Below are 20,475 nucleotides of genomic sequence, written 5' to 3'. Positions count from 1 at the left end.
AAACTAATATTTTATAAAATAAAGTAATAAATCATTTAAAACATATTAATAATCAAAACCTTCATATTCAAAATAATCACCCTAATGATACTTTTTTTTTAATACTCACATTAAAATACTATCTTAATTAGAGAATATTCAAAATTATAAAATAAATAAGTATAAAATCAACACTTTATATTAAATACTAAATCATACCAAATATATATATAATCACAATATCATAATAAGTATATAAAAATAAAGAAAATCAAACACAATATTACCACTATCTCAAGATAATAATTTATAAAATAAATAATTAAAATAAAATATATTTAGAATCAAATAAATATAATTAAGTACACATTTAATATTAGTCAAACGCATAAAAGAATGTTATATTAATTGGGTGCGTGAATATACACGCAAAATCACATAAAATCTTATTCTTCAAAATAATACACTAAAACACTATTGCTTTTAAAAAAAATATATAATATAATAAAATAAAATATTTATTATTTATATCGCTCATTTAATATAATGCGTATCAAACTAACACATTATAGAAAACATCCATATAACGAAAATTAATCACAAAATTTATTAACATATATTTTATAATAATTTTAACATCAAATTGATTATTTAAAATCTTATTTAATTAATAAAATAATTTATCATAAAATTTAGGGTGTTACAAAGATCATTGTTGTTTCTTGTGTGATGTAAAGCTTAAAATCTTTTTCTTGTCTGAGATGCTTTTCTTCGAACGACGTGATTTGCTTGCTCAGAACCTATTGGATGTGATCAATGGCTTTCATGTTTTCCTATCTTCACGTTAACTAAAAATTATAGACTGTCATCGTGTTTATTCTATTTAACTAATAAATGTTTTGCTATATTAATCATTTAAAATAAATAATTCTATTTAATATAAATAATTATGGATATAATAAAATAGTTATAAATATCATTTATTTTATATTAAAACATATTTTTCTTTTAGGGTTGTGCTATTTAATATTAAAATAAATTTTGTTTCCTCGCTTATAAAATGTTTCAAAAGAGACTCACACTTGTAATTAGTATTGTTGGTTCTGTTATTAAAATGTATTTTTTTTTTGTCTATTTAACAGATTAAGTTACAAGTGCATATATTTCTTTTGTTGCTATTTTGTTTTTGAGTTTATTATTGATTTAATTCGTAGAATCATTTAAACTTATTTAATATTTAGCATCAATTTTTTTAAATCTTAAAAAGAAAAAAAAAAGATAAAATTATAATCAAATATTGAAGGATTAATTAGACGTGACATTTGTTAACATTTGAGTTGTTAGGACGCAAGTTGTGAAAACTTGATAGTTCTAACACTCGTTTTTAAATTAACCCAAAATCAACTTTTAAAATTTGATTAATTTAGATGTGATATCTTTTTATTCTTTAAGACACAGTTGTATAACTTGATAATCTTGAAACTCGTATTTCAAAATAATTTTTTGGTCAAAATAACTTTTTTTATCAATAACAAAACCCATTTTTTATTATAAACAATCAACACATCCGTATTTTTTACCCAAGAACTACTTAGCTTTGATTTCTCCATCGCATCTGGAGATACGTAGGAGCAGGATCACACTTTTATCAAGCACGATAATAAAAACTTTTTTCCCCTCTATTTTTAAACACACTTTTATCTCAAAAATTACATTTATAAAAAACTATTCATATCGATATTCATATTTAATAATAAGGAGAAATAAATATATTTAAGTTAATACTAATTTTGCACAATTAATTATAGGTAACCGTATTTTAACGGATGTAGTAGTGTTCTAATACCTTTCCTACGCATAATCGACTCCCGAACTCAAAATTTAGTTTCAAATATTATTTTTTTTTATTTTTTTCTATGTTTAAGGATTTCCCAATATTTTACTTATTTTTAAATAAATTTTGGTGGCGATTACTCGAATTTCAGACCGCGATACAAGATATTAAATAAAATTTGGTTTTTTACATTTTGATCTAAGTTGTTTAAGTCCTTTTGAGAGTTTATGAGTTTTGTCTTGATTAAAATGAAAGTGGGAAAATAGTACTCCTTGGCTTTGAACAATCAAAATTTTGTCACTAAGTAGCAGTAGAGAGATTTTTCTATTTATGTTCCATTGAGGAAATTTATTGTTAAAAGTCCTTAAAAGAATTTGATATTTAGATCCTTTAGAAAATTTTAGTAAATGATAATGGGTGATGACAAAACTTTAATAGAAAAAGATTAAAAAGAAAAATGAGTCATTTGATGAAGAAAAATAGTAGTATAATGTGGATGTTTTGAAGTTGAAGAAAAGTTATTTGAAAATCTTGAAGTTAGTTTGGATATAAAACGATGTCTCGGCGAATTTTCATAAAAATTTAAGCCTCGGAAACTTGGTGAAATGTTAATAATTTCATATATGTATTTTTTCTTTTGATTTTGAAGGTTGATAAACAAGAGATACAAATTGCTTTGAAGATTTAATATCATTTTTTTTCATTCTTTGGATTTCGAATGTGTTTTGCTGTCTGATATGTGTAACTCTTTATGGGGTTTATTTTGTTTTATTTGTTATTTTTTGAAAGACTTTTTAGAGTTTGTTAATTATGGATTCATTTTTTTTTCTTGGAAGGTTGTTGCATTGCAGACTTCTTATTTATTATTTTATTAGATTTGATTATAATTTTATTAGTTTTCCTCGTATATAAAAGCCTAGTATAGTCTATTTAAAAAAAAATATAAAATATAATATTTAAATATATTAATGTGAATAAGACTTTTAAATAGACTTTAGCTAGAACTTAAAGACAATTTATTGTTTAATTTTAATAACAATAAATTTATGTTGTTTTTTGATGTATTTTACAATTTGAATGAATGAATATTCTTTTGAGCAAAAACTCATTTTAGTATTTAAAAAAACCATGAGGTCCAATTCGGTACTTAAAAATAAAAATATTTGTAGTCATCGAAAAAACTATACAAAAACAACTTAAACAATAATTAAAAAGAAATATTAATTAAAAGAATACAATTTTACTCCGTACACCAACAAATTTCTCAACTGATTTCAATTGGTCGCTAACTATTTTTAGGTTAGAATCATTTCCATTTTTTATGATTATCATTTTTTCTATCATTATAATTTTTGTATAAATAAAGGATATAAATATATATATTATTAAAATATATGATATTAATTAGATTTTTATACACTAAAATCATATTAATAAAAATTTCAATTTATTTTAAGAAATAAAGAGATCTACGTCGGTAATTCTTTATGTGGTGGTATCCAAATATGATGTACAAAATAATAACACTATTCTACTTGAAAATCATATATTCATATTTTTTTTTATGTGAAATAAAATATAATAAATTGGGAATTTCCACGTTGATGTTTTTTAGCCTTTATGAATTACACATTAATTAAGAAAGATACAAATTTGACAAAAAAATAAAATAAAAAACTAAAATGGCGAAGTAAGGCAAGGGGTAGAAAAGATGACTTGATTTAGAAAAAAAAAAAAAAAGAAAGAAAAGATGACTTGAAACACGGAGAAAGAAGAGAAGACAGAAATCGAAAGAAGAGAAGACAGAGATCCGCCGGGCATCGGCCTGTCAGCACCGTAAATCTCATAAATCCATCATCTCAACTCTTCTCTATCATATCATATCACATCTCTCTTTATTCCCTATCTCCATTCTAATAACTCAACACAATCAATTCACAATGTCGCTCAACATGAAAACCCTAACCCAAGCACTAGCAAAAACCGCCGCAGTCATCGAAAAAACCGTTCAAACAACAGTCCAAGACGTCACAGGTCCAAAACCACTTCACGATTACGACCTCCTCGATCAGATCGGTTCCGCAGGCCCGGGCTTAGCCTGGCGACTTTACTCCGCCCGTGCCCGTGATCCTTCACGCCAGCATCAGTATCCTGTTGTATGCGTTTGGGTGTTGGATAAACGGGCTTTATCTGAGGCCCGAATGCGTGCGGGACTTACTAAAGCGGCTGAGGATTCGTTTTTAGATTTGATTCGGAAGGATGCGGCTAAGCTTGTTAGACTTAGGCATCCTGGAATTGTTCATGTTGTTCAGGGACTCGATGAGAGTAAGAATGCAATGGCCATGGTTACCGAACCTTTGTTTGCTTCTGTTGCTAATACTCTTGGGAATCTTGATAATGTTCCTAATGTTCCTAAAGACCTGAGGGGAATGGTTAGTATTTGAATGCCATTCAATGCTTATTCATTTCATTATTTTATTTTGTATAAGCTAAGCAAGATTTTAAATCACGGCCGCACTGCCGCAATGGTTGATGACAATCATTGATATTTCGGAGAATTGTAGTCACATATAACTGATACGAGCTCATTTCTCATTTTGTTGTGGTTGTAACAAGTAATTAGTAAAGATCCTTTGTAAGATTGCACAAGTTAAGGAAAAAAGGCTCAAATTAGATAGATAGTTAAATATATAGGTAGATGGATGGATGGTAGCGTTGTTGAATGGCGGCCATGGTGTGATGGATCTTTTGACAACTGTCATAGCCATTTTATGAAGGGATGCCTGCCATGGCGGAACCATAGGCTGCAATAGCGCGATTTTATGGTCGACATATGGTGTTCCGTCAATCTGCTATCAACAGCACTGATTGATAGATAGAAGATATTAAAATCTTGTTATTGTAGACTACATTTAACTTGTTTACCTTTTTTAAACCATGTGTATATGTGAAGTGCTGTACTTATTGCATTGCTAATATCTGTATTTTGTGTGTGGAATTTTATGTTATATTTGTAATTCATTAATTTGTAGGAAATGGGACTGTTGGAGGTGAAACATGGTTTACTTCAGATAGCGGAGTCGTTGGATTTTCTCCACAACCATGCTCATCTTATTCATGGAGCTATATCACCTGAGGTAACATATTTTTCATTTCTTTTTGTTCTCTATGATAATACTATAAAATACTTTGATTTAGGTATTTTTGCTTTTATCTTTTGATCAATGAAAAAATCTGGCAAATGATAATAGCAATGAGAGTCGGTGCATTGTAGTTAAAAATGGTACAAAGCGTGTAATTTGGGTTTCTAAATTTGAAGATTTCCCTGTACTGGTAGCAACAATTTGTGAAATTTTGGTTCATTAATTACAAATTTTATGCTTTGCAGAATGTTTTTATCACATTGAGTGGAGCTTGGAAACTTGGTGGATTTGGTTTTGCAATTTCTTCTTCTCAGAACCCTGGTGACTCATCTAATCTGCATGCCTTCCATTATGCTGTGAGTTGAACATATGATAAGAATAGGATTTTCTATACTGACATTGTTTACTTCATTATCATATTTGATGTTTTAAATGCCATTACACTATGATGATATAGATGTTATGGGTATTCTTGAAAAATATAGGATGCAATATATCTAGGATACGACCAATACGTATATAGATAACATAAAAAAATAAAAAAATTCATAAAATAAAATATAGATCTAATTGCAATTCTTAAAATTCAAATTAAGAACAGACTACCTTTGTGCCTTTTTATAAGTCTCTTTGACACTTTTTTGCAGATATATTAAAAAAAGTTGAGAGTGTAATTAATGCATGAATTTGACTCATCTAAAGTGAGTAGTTGCCTAGTTGGTAAAGTGAGTGAATCAATGGTTGATATCATAACCACTCATGATTGGTCATGCATGTGCATATAATATCAGCCATTGATTTGATAATCAATGGTTGATATTACTCACTTTATTCTCTTAAAAGAGATGCTAACTTTAAGGACCCAAATCCTTAATGCGTTCATTTTGTGTATGAATATGAATATTACTAAAGTGCCATTTGTGCATAGATGTGGCCAATTCTAACTTTTCATCTCCCAAGACAAATTAGTAGTATTAATAAGGGGTAACTTGTAAAAATAATAGTAAATGTATATAGTAATTTGAAATAGGGGCTTATATGGAGGGACAATTTTAAAAATTTTCTTCCAAATGGAGCTTATATTTAGAGAATTAGGTAATACTTTTTAGACTTTATTATTTTATAAAACTAGTACTTGGTATTAGTTTTGGTTTGGATGTTGTGTTTGAATTTTGGAATAAAAATGTAACTAATGGAAAAAACTGTGTTGATATTGGCATCTTGTACCAAATAAATTGAAGAGTTTTCTTCAAAGCCTCACGAGTCTACAAGTTACATGAATTTATGTAGACTCTCTCTGGAGTCGTTGGTTACAATATTTTAATTTTATTGTGGTTTTCTTCAGGATGTTGAATATTTACTGCACAATAGATTTAATTATGTTGAGATTCTTTGATAGTTGTTTAAATAATCTTGTTTTTTGTCTCAGTGAACACTTACAAATCTACTAGTATTGAATTATGTTTGAAGTTTGGACACTGATATATGTTTTATACATTATTTTTGTATTGAGTGCAGTCTTACAAGTTACAAGTCTACTATTCGAGCTTATAAATAGTCCACAAACCTACATAGATTCTGATTTTTGACAACCCTTGCATTTAATCATATATAGTGCAACTTTTTTTGCATATGTTTGTTTTCATCTTCATTAGGATCTCATTTTTTTTCCCTCTGATCAGCTTCTTAGCCGCAAATATATGTTTTGGCTATAAGTTATAACTTCTGCTAACCTTTTATGCTTTTTCTTTGGGATGTCTCTGCATTCCGTGTAGACATTCTGTAATCTATGCAATTAGTCTTCTTCGCATGTGATTGTGCAGCCCTTTGCTTTGTGAGACGTGCTTTTCCTGATTGTATTTGCAATATCTGCATTTAAAGTTCTAATCTATACTATGATTTTTAAGAATGCTGTATGAAGATTATATCTAAATTAGAAGTTATACTATTTATATCTGTATCTCCTAATCCTCAGGAGGGAAGTAAATTTTGTTTAAATGATCTGTAACTTATTTCCTTATGGTGTTGTACAGGAATATGACATTGAAGACTCTGTTTTGCCACTTCAGCCATCACTTAATTACACTGCTCCTGAGATGGTGAGGAGCAATGCTTCTTCAGCTGGGTGCTATTCTGATATTTTCAGTTTTGGATGCCTTGCCTACCATTTAATTGCTCGCAAGCCTTTGTTTGACTGCCACAACAATGTCAAGATGGTATTTACAAATACCTTCCTCTTCCTTTTTCTTGGATTGAAAATGGCATCTGATATAAATGAGTTTGACATTGTATACAAAACTTGAACCAGCAAAACTTATGGAAAGAGCTTTATTTTGTCCAGATTGAATCTTTTGTTTTTATATACAGGAGTTTAATTTTTAGTAAGAAAATTTTTCGGCCAAGTTATTTTTTTCAGCTTCTGTTACTCTGAATTAAGTTTTCATGTAGCTAGCTAACTACTTTGCAAAATTTTCTAGTATAAAATCTTTGAGGTGTATCATTTTCAATATGCAGAACTACTAAATAATGTAATAATTGAAGTCAATGCTAACAATACTAAAAATAAGTTACAATGACTTTAAAAGTTATTGGTGTTCTTAATTTTCTATTTACGCATTTGCAGCTATGGTTTCATGTGTGTACTCTCTAGATGAGAGAGTATATTTTTTATTAATAATCGAATACATTTCACTTGAACATGATAGATTTTTACTCTATATATTAGTTAGGTAGAAAAAAATTGTCTAAAACTTTATTACTTGATAAAAACAGGCTATATTATTTCATTAATTAGAAAGTATTAAGTAATTGTGTATTTTTACTTATGCAGTACATGAATACCTTGACTTACTTATCCAGTGATGCTTTCTCATCTATCCCATCGGATCTGGTTCCTGACTTGCAAAAGATGCTCTCTTCAAATGAATCTTTCAGGCCAACTGCTATGGATTTTACAGGTAAATATAGCTTGTCAATTCAATACTTTTTCTTCATTCCTTGAATGGAAAAGGAAAACAGTATTGGCACAAAACAATTAATGGAGTGATAAATCGAGACTTCACATACCTTTGAGTTGGTTACATTGACAGGAAATTGTTTGGAGCTAGAATGACCTAGAACTTTAGAATATTAGGACCATTATTATATCAGTGGCTTAATTGGTGTAGGCTAGTGCTAAACTGCTAATAATTATACCTATGTTGTCAATTGCGGCGCTAACGTGCGCAATAGCGGAAACGCGTTGCGGCGGCGGCCGTCTCCGAGGCGCTTCTCACCATGAAACCGCCGTCATCTGTTGTGGCAAACGCGGCCGCGCATAGCGCCCTAACGCGCTGGCCCATTGCGCCAGACCCGGATCCATGACCTGCTACTCTGTTTTTACAGGTTTGTTGAATTTTATTAATTTCATTAAGGGTATTTGAGTCTTTTTGCGCTCAAATCCCTATTAATTTATTATTTCTTGACCTTTCTTCTTCTTGGACCTTTCATAACTGCTGCAACCCTTCTTATTCTTCCTCTGTTTTTCTGTTTTCGTTTACATTCTTCTCTGTTTTTCTTCGTCCTTTCGTTCTTCTTTCACTGTTCCTTATTATTATTCCTCTGTTTTCGTCTTCCTTTTTCTTCTCTGTTTTTCTTCTTCCTCTGTTTTTCTTCTTCTTCCACTTCTGTTTCTGTTTTTTTTTTCCTCTGTTTTAGAACTTATTTTGGATTACTATTAGATTTTGATTTTGATGTTACATTTTGGTTATGAAATATGAAGTACTATGATTACCCTTTATTTTTGTGTACTTTATTTTTGCTATTTTTTAGTATTTTTGTCTACTGTTTATATTTTATGTTTAGTCTATATATTGTTTTTTGGTCATCACAATAGCGGTCATTCCGCTATCCGCGATCCTGCTATACACAAAAAAAGAGTATAAATAGATGTAACTCTGTATCACATCACTTCTAATCTCAATCTAGTTTCATCCATGCAAAATATTGGGGCCATCCTCTCTTTTCCTCCTTTTCTTCCTAAACTCTAACCCAATCTTATCAACATGGCATCAAAGTGGTACCATCATCTTCAGTGCCATAATCTTGCCAGTATTCCTTCATTTTCACTGGATTGTAGTTTAAGGGTTAAATAGAGGCATCTTGCCACAGCCTATCCTGTCAGCTGCTTTGTGCTGCTATCCGAGATTGACAACTATGTTTGTAATGTGATGTTGAAGTTACGGGGTTTTAGATAGCGGAGAGAAAGAATAAAGACAAAGATATAGTTATGATTGATGATTTGACGATTCCAAAAGATTAAGCACTAGCCCCTATTTGTAGGGGTATACAAGACTCCTTGTCCTAATTGAATAGGCAAACAAATTATGATACTTGCTACTAATTTTAAGAGATAAACTACGAAAGTAGTCCTTTCAGATAAGAAAATAAGGCCTTGTCTACTTTGTGAAAATATTGTGTTTTCATTTTCTTAAATGTGTGTTAATTTTACCTTTATTAGAGAATATTCGTGTGAACCATTGTCATGGAGAGAAGACGAAATGCTAGTTAAAGAAGATGCAAATCTGGAAATAATGAAAATAATTATTTGATATTGTCATTGTTTTTAGCAATCGTTTATTTCAAAAGTCTCTTACCTCCTTATTAACAAGTAATATTAACACAAATTTTAGAAAATGAAAATAAGAAACAATGTTGCTACCCACACCCCTCACATTACTACCCACACCCCTCACATTACTACCCACACCCTTCAAATTTGTAAAAAAATCAAAATACCCAAAATACCCTTTGATATTTATAATATTTTTTCCAATTTTACTAACTCATAACTCACTTTCATCAACATTCATCACATCTCACGACTCACATGTCAAAAAATCACCACACCTCACCAACCCTACCTCATAATCATTTGAAACTCACATAACTCACTCATAACCTATACTATCAGTTTCTTCATCACATTGTGGTTAAAGTGACCTAAAAATGTATGTTTGTTGGTCTGTTTTTGAATTCGATTTTTTTCTTTCTAAATCTGGGGATTATACATGAACTCAGTTTACGTACGTTTTATTGCTACGTGAACTAAATTCACGTACGTTAAAAAAAAGTAAAAATATTAGAATTTAGCAATCTTAATTCACGTACACGTACGTGATTTAAGATTGCGTAATCAATGGGGTTTGAAAATTCAACATCTTAGTATTTACGTGATCTTAATTCACGTACGTATACGTGAATTAAGATTGCGAAATCATTGAAGATTGAAAATTAAACCATTTATGTGAACTCAATTTCTCATACGTTTACGTAAACTGAGTTCACGTATATTTACTAGAATTCAGTTTACGTAAACGTATGTGAACCCAGTTCACGTAAACTTACGTGAAATTGAGTTCACGTATATTTACTAGAATTCAGTTTATGTAAACGTACGTGAAATCAATTCACGTAAACTTACGTGAAATTGAGTTCACGTAAATGTTAGCAAAATTCTGAACATGGTTAATGATGATTGATGATGATTAATGAAGATTAATGATGATTGATGATGATTGATGATGATAATGAAGATTAATGATGATTGATGATGATTTATGAAGATGGTTAATGATGATGAAGAAGTTGTTGAATGAAGATGAAGATGATGAAGAGGAAGAAGGGAAGGGTAATTTGAAAATTATGATTTTTTAAACATTCGAGGGGGTATAGGTAGTAAAAAGAGTAATTTGGGAATTATGATTTGTTTAAACATTTGAGGGGTGTGGAGAGTTAATTAGGGGGTGTTGGTAGCAAAATTGAATAAGAAATATTTTCACAAAGTAAACAGACCTTAATCCTTTCAAATAATTCAAGATAATATCAAGATATGAAAATATATTTTCTTATAACACCCCTCAAGCTAAAGTTTACTCAATTTTAAGCTTGTTACGTGTATTCCCTCCAAAAGAGCAAAGAATAAGCAAATACCAAGGCAAAACTAGCCGAAACCAAACCTAAATTTCTGCCCTAGAAAGGGTGTTTCAACTTTGAACCAAATAGAAAAAATATTGGGCCCACGTTTACAACAGTTGTAACCTTTATTTGAATGTTTCATATCATGGAACGAAACTGAAGCAACAAATAGCAGCCGACGCTTGGAATCAACTGTAGCATAGCAAAATAGTACCACAATAAGAATCAACTGTAGCACTTGATACCACACACCACAATAGGGGGACTTTGAACCAGAACAAACAAATAGAACAACTATCAGTACTGTTTTAACAAACTAGATCTAGGGAACAATCAACTTGTGTATTAAAGGTCACAAAATTTTCGTTACTGATACTAGTGGCCAAACCTTAATGGTGGCTAGATGACAAGACTACCTGTTGACAGCGTGCTAGGACCAATGACTAGAGAGCCTGCCATTAGAGACTAAATTGAGACAAGGATGAAAACACATTGGGTAAGAGTGACTTCAAGAGATGACCAACAAACAACTTGGAAGTTGGAACTAGCAGCAAGGCAAACAGATGGTCAGTTGTCTGTGACAGGACAGAGCAAGACATGTTAATTAGAGCCAACACGACTCAAAGACAACTTGAACCAACAGGCATGTCAGAAGCACGGCGACAACCATGGAACCAAAATCACACCAAACCATAATTTCTTTGGAGAACAATTAATAACGTCAACCCCAAGTGGAGTACACCAAACAACAAATGTATTTTTTTTCGCTAACCTTCCAAATGTCAAAAAATATTACTCCTATATAAAATAGCTCTGGGCCCTATTTACTCTGGCATCTCTTCTCCTTAAAAAGAGAAGCTGGGCCAAACACTTAGTAAAAACTCTTCTAAAAAAGAAGCTTATTTTTAAAGAAAAAAAAAGGGACCTTCAATAAAGCTATTAGGAGGACTTTTTTCTTTGACTTACAAATCGCTCTTTTTTACCAGATGCATTGTCTGAATCCTAGGTCCCGTGAAATCTCATCTTCAGGGACGTATCTAAAGCCAAACTTATGGAGGCACTTGCCCCCACTGCAATTTGAGCTTGTTTTGTATTACACATAATAGTTTATAATAGTTCTATCTAAATAACAAAAGGGAGGGATGTGGCTCATATGGCAAGTCAAATATGATATATATATATATATATATATATGAGACAATTATTAATTATTTTGCAAATATAAAAATTTATGGAGAAGAGTTATGATGTTTATTGGGAAAATGGTATATTATATTTTAGTGTTATAAATTTGTTTATAAATTTCTCCCCTATAACAGGACATTTCTGGATCTGTCCTTGCTCATCTTCAATTTTATTTTAGTCACAACCATTTGCAATCGCCTCTCCAACATCATTATTTGTAATACATTGAATTCATTTTTCGCTACTCATGTTTTATAATAAAATGGCTAACTTTTGGTGCTGCGATTTAGTTTTGTTTTTTATTGTTATCTGGCTCTCCTTTAAAATCTTTTTTTGATCAAGCTCTCCTTTAAAAAACTTTATAGTTAAGATTATTTTTTATTGATAGAGATTTTTGAAATATTGTTTTTGTAAAAATATTTCATTCATTAATAGTATATGGATATGGACATTTACCATTAAATATCTTTTGTACTAATTTTAAATAGAATGAGACTGTATAAAAATAAAAATATTTTACCAAACAACTTTTAAACTAAAAATATGAGAATTATGAAACAACTTCAGTTTACATTTAAAGATCATTTTTTAAGAAAATAAGCTAGCCAAACATGCCCTAATTGTATAGTTTTCATCTTCCTATTCTCATCATTAAAAATACATAGCTTCCAAGTCTAGTTCTCCTATAGACAAGTATGCTAATTCAGGAAGTCGATCACCACTATACCTCACAACCATGTCTCTTTTTTTTTTTTACATCCTCAAAATGGATTAGGAGTATGTAGTGTGACTCCACTCACAACATCATCAACAATAACAACCAAGTCTTATCCCACTAGATGCAGACTGCAGACGCAGTTAGTTGCATAGATCAAACGATGCCATAATGCCTATTATATATAATCTTTATCCAAACCATTGACTTCAAGGTCTTTCTTTATAGTTTCTCCTATGATGAAGAATAATACTAAGCAAAAAGCTGTATGACAAATATTTATCGTCGTACCCCAGAGTATCGAAGAATATAATGCAGAGGAATTATGTTCATAGGGGATATAATACAGAAGGAATATACATGTCCAAATTTAGTCCTAAAATAGTGCTATTTACATTGTTCACAACATTTACTATGATTATCTTTACAGGATATATGCTCCTCATTTTGCAGGGTCACAATTTTTTCGAAATGACACTAGGTTACGTGCTCTGCGTTTCCTGGACCACATGCTTGTAAGAATTTTAAGTTTAGCTTCTTAGCATACCAAAATCGACAACATGCAGAATATTTAGAGGTAAATTTCTTAATGACATGTCTTCTTTTCCTTCAGGAAAGAGATAACATGCAGAAGTCAGAGTTCTTAAAAGCATTGGCAGATATGTGGAAAGATTTTGATTCCCGTGTATTGCGATACAAGGTATGTCATTTGGTAATGTAATATATGTTTTAATGTTTTAATTTATAACTGTCAATCAATTTTATGCCAGTTCTCTTTCCTGTTATATAATTCAGTACACTCTTGCCCTGTCAATCACTTGGTACTGTGCCCTATGACTTTGATGATTTTGGGTTTGACATAAGTTGAGTATGTCAATCTGGTCTCGTGTTTTCATTTTGAAATTATGTCAAATATGTTAAAGTCATCTTATTTTTCCTAATGTGATTAAATTACCTTTGCTTCTTTAGTCGGACATCTATTGAATCTATAGAATTATGAGTTTTATTTTTTTACTTTTGTCCTGAATGTTATCTCGACAAATGAAATTCCATGCAGGTCCTTCCACCACTTTGTGCAGAACTTAGGAATGTGGTGATACAGCCGTTGATTCTGCCAATGGTTCTAACCATTGCGGAGTCTCAGGTACTAATATCTTTCTTTTCATCACTTCTGTAAAGTTCCTATTTTCCCATATTCCTATACTAGTCATAATGGTAGTTTTGACAACCTTGTCAATAAAAAACAAATGCATCAAGAAATATTGTTTTGTAGATTGAATATTTCAGAGTTCACCATTGTGTTGAAAATATACGTCATATATGTGATGAAAATTTCATATTAAAATCCAAAATTTATGCCTACTCTATCAATGTATTTTTAAATCAGGCATAGTGTACTTTATACACCAAAGCTAAATATCAACCATTTGATTACAAACTGAAATAATTCAATGGTCTAGATCCTTGAAGTTATTCGCCTTAAGCTCAGCATGTTGATCACCATTTAGTAGCTGTTATAAGTGCCATAGTGTAGAGGAATAGCTTTTTAATGCTCCCAAATGCTTGTTGCCACACTTCACTGGTGGGATATAGAGGAATGGACCAGACACAAGCAGCTTCTATTCTATATGGAGCTAAATTTCCTGTTTTAACATCACTAGAGCCAACTCTTATCAAATTGGCTATACAAATTATGAATTGTTAGGTCCATTGACATCTACAAGCTAGATGGCCTACTCTCCAGCAAGCTACACAGCAAAGAGAAAATAAATAGGTGAAAAGTAGTACATACAAAGATCGTAAATATCCTAATTACTGTAATTACAAGATTATGGTTAGCCTTAGCCTATGTACATTGGACGTAGGAACTATTCACACACATTCCAACAATTAGTATGAGAATACAATAGATTTCTAACAATTAGTATGAGAATACAATAGATCCATATTGTTTTTTAATTAAAAGAAATTCATTAAGATGAAGGAAATAAAATAAATTTTAAGTTACTTTTCAGGACAAGAATGATTTTGAGCAATCAACACTTCCAGCCCTTGTCCCTGTCTTAAGCACTGCTTCGGGTGATACAATGCTACTACTTCTGAAGCACGCCGAGCTAATAATAAACAAGGTATTTTTTAGTTTAAATGTGGTTCCTCTATTTTGAAGATTGAAAAATCTTTGTATCTAATGACTATGTTTTAACTTATGCCATTCTTTGTTCATTTAGACTAGTCAAGAGCATTTAATTTCACATGTTCTTCCAATGATTGTTCGGGCCTATGATGATAATGATGCACGTTTACAAGAAGAGGTCCTAAAAAAGTCTGTATCCCTGACTAAACAACTTGATGCCCAGGTGAATGCTACACTCCTATCATATAGGAATTCTATATTTCTAAACGCCTTTGAGTTGTTTTGAAATATTCGATATTAGCTGTTGAATAATTTCAAAATTGGTTTACATGTTTTGTTGTTTCAATGTTTGCAGTTTTTGGGACTGTTGAAACTTTAGGATTTAGACAAGGAAAAGGAAAAAAAAAATGCTAATAGTGTATTATGAGATTCAAAATAAGATGTTATTCAACTACAGTAAGTTAATACACCAATTGGTTCCACCGATATCCCTAAAATTTCTAACACTTCCCTCGAGCTTGAGCTTTTAAACCTTAAGCTTGCTACATGTAGCAAACCCATAAATAAAAAACAAACCCGAATTACAAATTTTGGTAATGCCTTGGGTAGATAGCTCCTTAAAGGGTCCGTACTTACTTTGCCACATACCTCAAGCAAATGCACAAGTTTATGGAATCTTTGACCTTTCTCTTTAATGACCCCTTAACTTCAAAAATAATTTCCAAAACACAGTTGATCGTCATACCATCTGTTGATGACCCTGTAATGACCAAGGGTATTCAAAACACCAAGTCTAGTGTCATTACCACCCAGTGACACAAATAGGGGTCTTTTACTAGCGTCAGAAGTCTTCAACCCACAAACCCTCAAGAAAAATAAAGAAACCTAGAGCAATAATCTCCACTCATACTACCACACAATTACTTCCAAAACTTTAGTGACAACAAAATAGAGTCAGATTAACATGTCCTTATGGTTTATTTTGTTACCTTGTCTTATCATCTCATTATGCAACCCTATTATTGCTACTGTTCGTCCCAATATAACTCTTGGCTTCTTTTTCACTTAAGTTCCCTTTAAATGTCTGGTACTCTGATATTAAAGCAGCAACTTCTATGATGTTTCTAATACATTTTTTGTTGTTTCTTTTAGTTGGTGAAACAAGTGATTTTGCCCCGTGTTCATGGACTAGCGCTCAAAACAACAGTTGCTGCGGTATGTTCATATTTTATTTGAACTTTGCACTTTAACCTTTTGGCTCAAATGTCTCAGGAAGACATTGTCTATTTGGTGGGGCATTGTCTGTTTGAACTTTAACCTTAATTTTTCCTTTTACCCAAAATTAGGGTTTGTTTGAACTGTTACCCTAACTTAGTCAAAATAATTAGATATTTATTTTACCATGTTAGTTATTTAATTGAAAGGCAATATTGTATGTTTTTATAGTATCATCTCTACTCTTTCCTATTTGACATGTCGCCTTTATTTCTCTACATTTAGTATTTGACTTTCCATTATCAATACACTTATTATGATTTTTTAGTAAATATATTTTGAAATATTGGACATATTTCTATTAGTACATGAGCAAAGTAGATTGGAACATGTATATTTGTATATATACACAGACAATCTGACACTGTTAATTTGGAACTTCTGGATTATTGAATAATCATGCTAGATGTTTGAGAAGGAATGACTTCTTATTTTATTTTATTGTTTCCTCCCTTCCCCAGTGCCAATGAGCTAGCATTGGGTGGTGGTCCTTTTGTTGGGGTTTGTGAATAAGTTTAGATTGTTTGTAGCGGTGATTGGTGAAAATTGATTATGTTCCTAAATAAGAGGTTTTCTTAGCCAATTTATGCTGTTTATCCCGGGGCATTTTTTAAGAGGAGTTTTCTATTATTAGAACATTCAAAGAGATTGGTGAACTTTGCTTAGTTGGTGAGCTTTATTGTTTGTTCTTTAAAGGTTATATTTCATGCAAAGACATTTTTCTCATATTGATGTTATGAGTTGTAGCTACTAGCTTCAGCTTTGTTGGAACTTAGAATTAACCTCTTTTTTTGTATAAGGGTTAACTTTTTATATAGGTCAAATGTCTTTGATTTTTGAATATATTTACAACCACACACATCTATTATGCATTCTAAATAAAAAGATACTTGAATGCCACTTGTGATTTTAGTTTTATTCTTAGGCACATGATAAGGAATTAAATGTAGAAGTTTGAGCTTGAAAGTGTTGTAAATTGTTTTTTTTTTGACAAAAATAATTCTAGTTAGGAATCCATAACACGTGCCCTAAGGGCACTGTTAGCAAGAACCTGATTGTTATTATGCCTTAGTTGTGTTATTTTATATGTGTGGGTATCATAAATATAAATATATGTAATAGGTAGGATTTAATATTCCGTGTTATAATTTCACATTTTGTGAACCTCCTCTGTCTGATCCCGGGTAGGATGTACCAGAGTGACAACCTTGTGTGCTTTTAGTTTCACCTTATATGTAGAGCGTAAACTTTTAGTCTGTAATTGTCTCTTTGTTTTGACAGGTTAGAGTCAATGCTTTGCTGTGCCTAGGAGACATGGTTAATCGACTTGATAAGCATGCTGTCCTGGAAATCTTGCAAACTATTCAGCGCTGTACTGCTGTTGACCGTTCTCCCCCAACCCTTATGTGTACCCTTGGGGTTGCAAACTCTATTTTTAAGCAGGTATTCACAATGACAGGCCTGAATTATGAACTGCGGGTTTTGTATTATTGACTGCTGTGATCAGCAATAGTTGGAGTTTTACATAAGTCTTGTTTGATTTTCTTGTTCAGTATGGTGTAGAATTTGTTGCTGAGCATGTTCTTCCATTGCTTATGCCACTCCTGACTGCTCAACAACTGAATGTTCAACAGTTTGCCAAATATATGCTCTTTGTCAAGAATATGCTCCAGTAATTTTTTTTTCCTTCAAAATCTTTTAGAGCCCCTTTATTTTCGCATTTTGTCCGATAATCTCTGGCAAGCTTCTCTCTGAATTTCATTCTGAAACTTTCCGTGTTTCATGCAGGAAGATAGAAGAGAAGCGAGGAGTTACTGTGACCGATTCCGGAATCCCTGAGGTAAAACTATCTCCTGCAGTTAATGGCCTGCAGGTGGAAGCTCCGAGGACAAGCAGCAGCGTTGTTCTTACGCCAACAAAAAGCAGCTCATCTTGGGATGCAGATTGGGGTCCTCCCAAAGCAACGCGAACTGCCAATTCTGTCCAGAACACTATCAATAATTCTAGTCAATCTGTGGTAGGCAACCCTGTTGGTCAAGTTACATCTTTACAAAATAATTTGTCCTTATCTGGTGTATCTAATCAGCAAACAGCCAAGTCATGTCCTTCGGTAGATTTAGAGTGGCCGCTTCGTGCATCATCCGTTGTTACGTCACAATTTGGTGATACCGTAAGGCAAACGATTCCACCAGGAACCTCATCCACATATAATGTTGAAGATGATGATCCTTTTGCTGATTGGCCTCCGCGTACTAGTGGCTCATTATCTGGTGGATCTGGAAATTCCAACAATGGTACTTTAGGAATGTCACCAAACAAATTGGGGCATAATTCAAGGACAAGCAATTCAAGCAATCTTGGTATCCAAGCTAGCAACAATTGGTCTGTCAATTCCCAAAGTTCGTCTATCGGTAACTCGAATAATGGCATTGAACCTCCAAACTCTCTTGGGTTCCTAAAACAAAGTCAGGCTTTTCCAGCATCAAACGCTGTTTCATCATATACTAATAATGTTAAATCAACTGATCTTGGATCAATATTTTCTTCCAACAAGAATGAACAAATTGCACCTAGACTCGCACCACCCCCTTCAACCACGTTGGGTAGAGGACGGGGAAGAGGGAGAGGAGCTACTTCAACCAAACAACCTTCTCATACCAAGTCAAGCACTGAGCAGCCACCCCTTTTGGATTTGTTGGGGTAGCTTGCTTCTATTATTGTTCTTCTTGATTGTATATTTATGCAACATTCTATGTTGAATGCTCGGAGACAATTTCCGGGAAGGAAGAAGAGAGAATGCGGAAAATCTTGCCACGCAACATCTGCTGCAAGTGACTATGTAAAGGTTTTGTTGTACTTTGCTTACTTAGTATATAGTGATCTTGCAAAAATTTGGTTTATTTTATTTTTTGGGTCGCCATATGTCTTTATTTTTCTTAGGGTGTCAGGCAAATTGTATTCAGAAAAGTCCTGATTGTTGCGACTGGGTTGAAAATAATAAAAGCAGTGATTAATTTTCTTCTTAATCGAGAATGATTTGGATTCTGTTATGTATGATTTGGCTGTTTTTGTGGTATGATAGTGTAGGTTGTAATTGTAAGTGCATATATAATTCAATTTTGCCACCCATACCCCTGTTTTGTTAACCACTTTCCATCAAATTTTCATTAATTTAGAATACTAAAAATGTCTTTTACTATTTCGCTCATTCTTAAATTTTAATTTGTCTCTTTCTCTCTTCATTAGCATCACTCGCGTTATAATATCTCACACCCATAACTCCAACTTCACAATTCATACTCATTTATAATTCACACCTCTCATTTATAATTTACATCCATAACTCTCCTCTTCTTATTCTGTTTAAAATCACACAAAATGTATGTTAATTGATCTATTGAGTTTGTGATATGAGTTCACGTACATCGTAAATTATACATTGTAGGTAAACATAAATCACGTATCTTTATATATTTTGTGTTCGCATAAATGTATATCAACTGAGTTTAAGTATATGTAAAATTTTGTGGCGAATAATGAAAATGCGTTCACATACATGTACTTAAACTGAGTTCAAGTACAAGTACATGTATGTAAAATTTTATAGTTAGTATGAAAAGTGCGCACTTGAACTCAGTTTATTTTTTACGAAAATGTAAGTAAATTGAGTTCACAAACATGTACTTAAAATGAGTTTAAGTACATGTAAAATTTTGCAATGAATTGGAAAAATGCGTACTTGAACTCAGTTCACATTTTATCTCAGTTCACGTAAATGTAATATATTAAAGTAAATGTTGTAGGTTTTACGATGGAAGAGGAAAGGAAAAGCAGAGTTGACAAATTTGATTTAATGATGATAAAGACAATTTAATTTTTTCAACAATAACATAGCGTAGAACCGACAAAAAAGGATATAAATAGCAAAATTGTATATTCAAATAAGCAACGCTTGGATGCGAAATGAGTTACCTTTCTTTTTAATATATTATACTATAATAACTTTTTAAAATGAAAGTCGAGTCACGAGATTACATATTTGAAATAGTTAGGAATCATTCGTTTTACAAATATCAATATAACGATGTAGATTCAACTTATTTAAAGTAAAAAATTGATAAAATAAATAAATTGATTATAGATATTTTTATTATTTATGATTGTTGATACATGTATATATGACATTAATCATTGATTTATTTATTAATAATTTTAATTATTCAATTTATTTTTTCAAAGAAAATTATTCACTTTA

The 20,475-nt window shown here is 31.6% G+C and overlaps 1 protein-coding gene across 1 annotated transcript; it reads left to right on the top strand.

Moving 5' to 3' along the window:
• Positions 1-3,517: 3,517 nt before the first annotated feature.
• LOC101491596 (SCY1-like protein 2 A) lies at positions 3,518-19,246 on the top strand. The gene is made up of 14 exons (XM_012717431.3): positions 3,518-4,245; positions 4,846-4,950; positions 5,202-5,312; positions 6,990-7,172; positions 7,787-7,913; positions 13,265-13,326; positions 13,425-13,511; positions 13,869-13,955; positions 14,827-14,940; positions 15,040-15,168; positions 16,098-16,160; positions 17,502-17,663; positions 17,774-17,892; positions 18,009-19,246. The coding sequence occupies exons 1-14, from the start codon at positions 3,754-3,756 to the stop codon at positions 18,922-18,924; spliced, it is 2,757 nt and encodes a 918-aa protein (XP_012572885.1). The 5' UTR covers positions 3,518-3,753; the 3' UTR covers positions 18,925-19,246.
• Positions 19,247-20,475: the final 1,229 nt, after the last annotated feature.

The sequence above is a fragment of the Cicer arietinum genome, chromosome 6, assembly GCF_000331145.2.
Source record: "Cicer arietinum cultivar CDC Frontier isolate Library 1 chromosome 6, Cicar.CDCFrontier_v2.0, whole genome shotgun sequence".
Classification (NCBI taxonomy): Eukaryota; Viridiplantae; Streptophyta; class Magnoliopsida; order Fabales; family Fabaceae; genus Cicer; species Cicer arietinum.
Note: the sequence above shows the minus strand (reverse complement) of the source record. Positions and strands in the feature narration are given on the sequence as shown.

What these genes read in the sequence shown, in the direction of transcription:
- LOC101491596 (XM_012717431.3), top strand. Translation starts at nt 3,754, where the DNA reads ATGTCGCTCAACATGAAAACCCTAACCCAAGCACTAGCAAAAACCGCC. An exon ending in TGCATGCCTTCCATTATGCT is followed by an intron (nt 5,313 to 6,989) that starts GTGAGTTGAACA and finishes GGTGTTGTACAG; the next exon opens with GAATATGACATTGAAGACTC. An exon ending in CAAACTCTATTTTTAAGCAG is followed by an intron (nt 17,664 to 17,773) that starts GTATTCACAATG and finishes TTTCTTGTTCAG; the next exon opens with TATGGTGTAGAATTTGTTGC.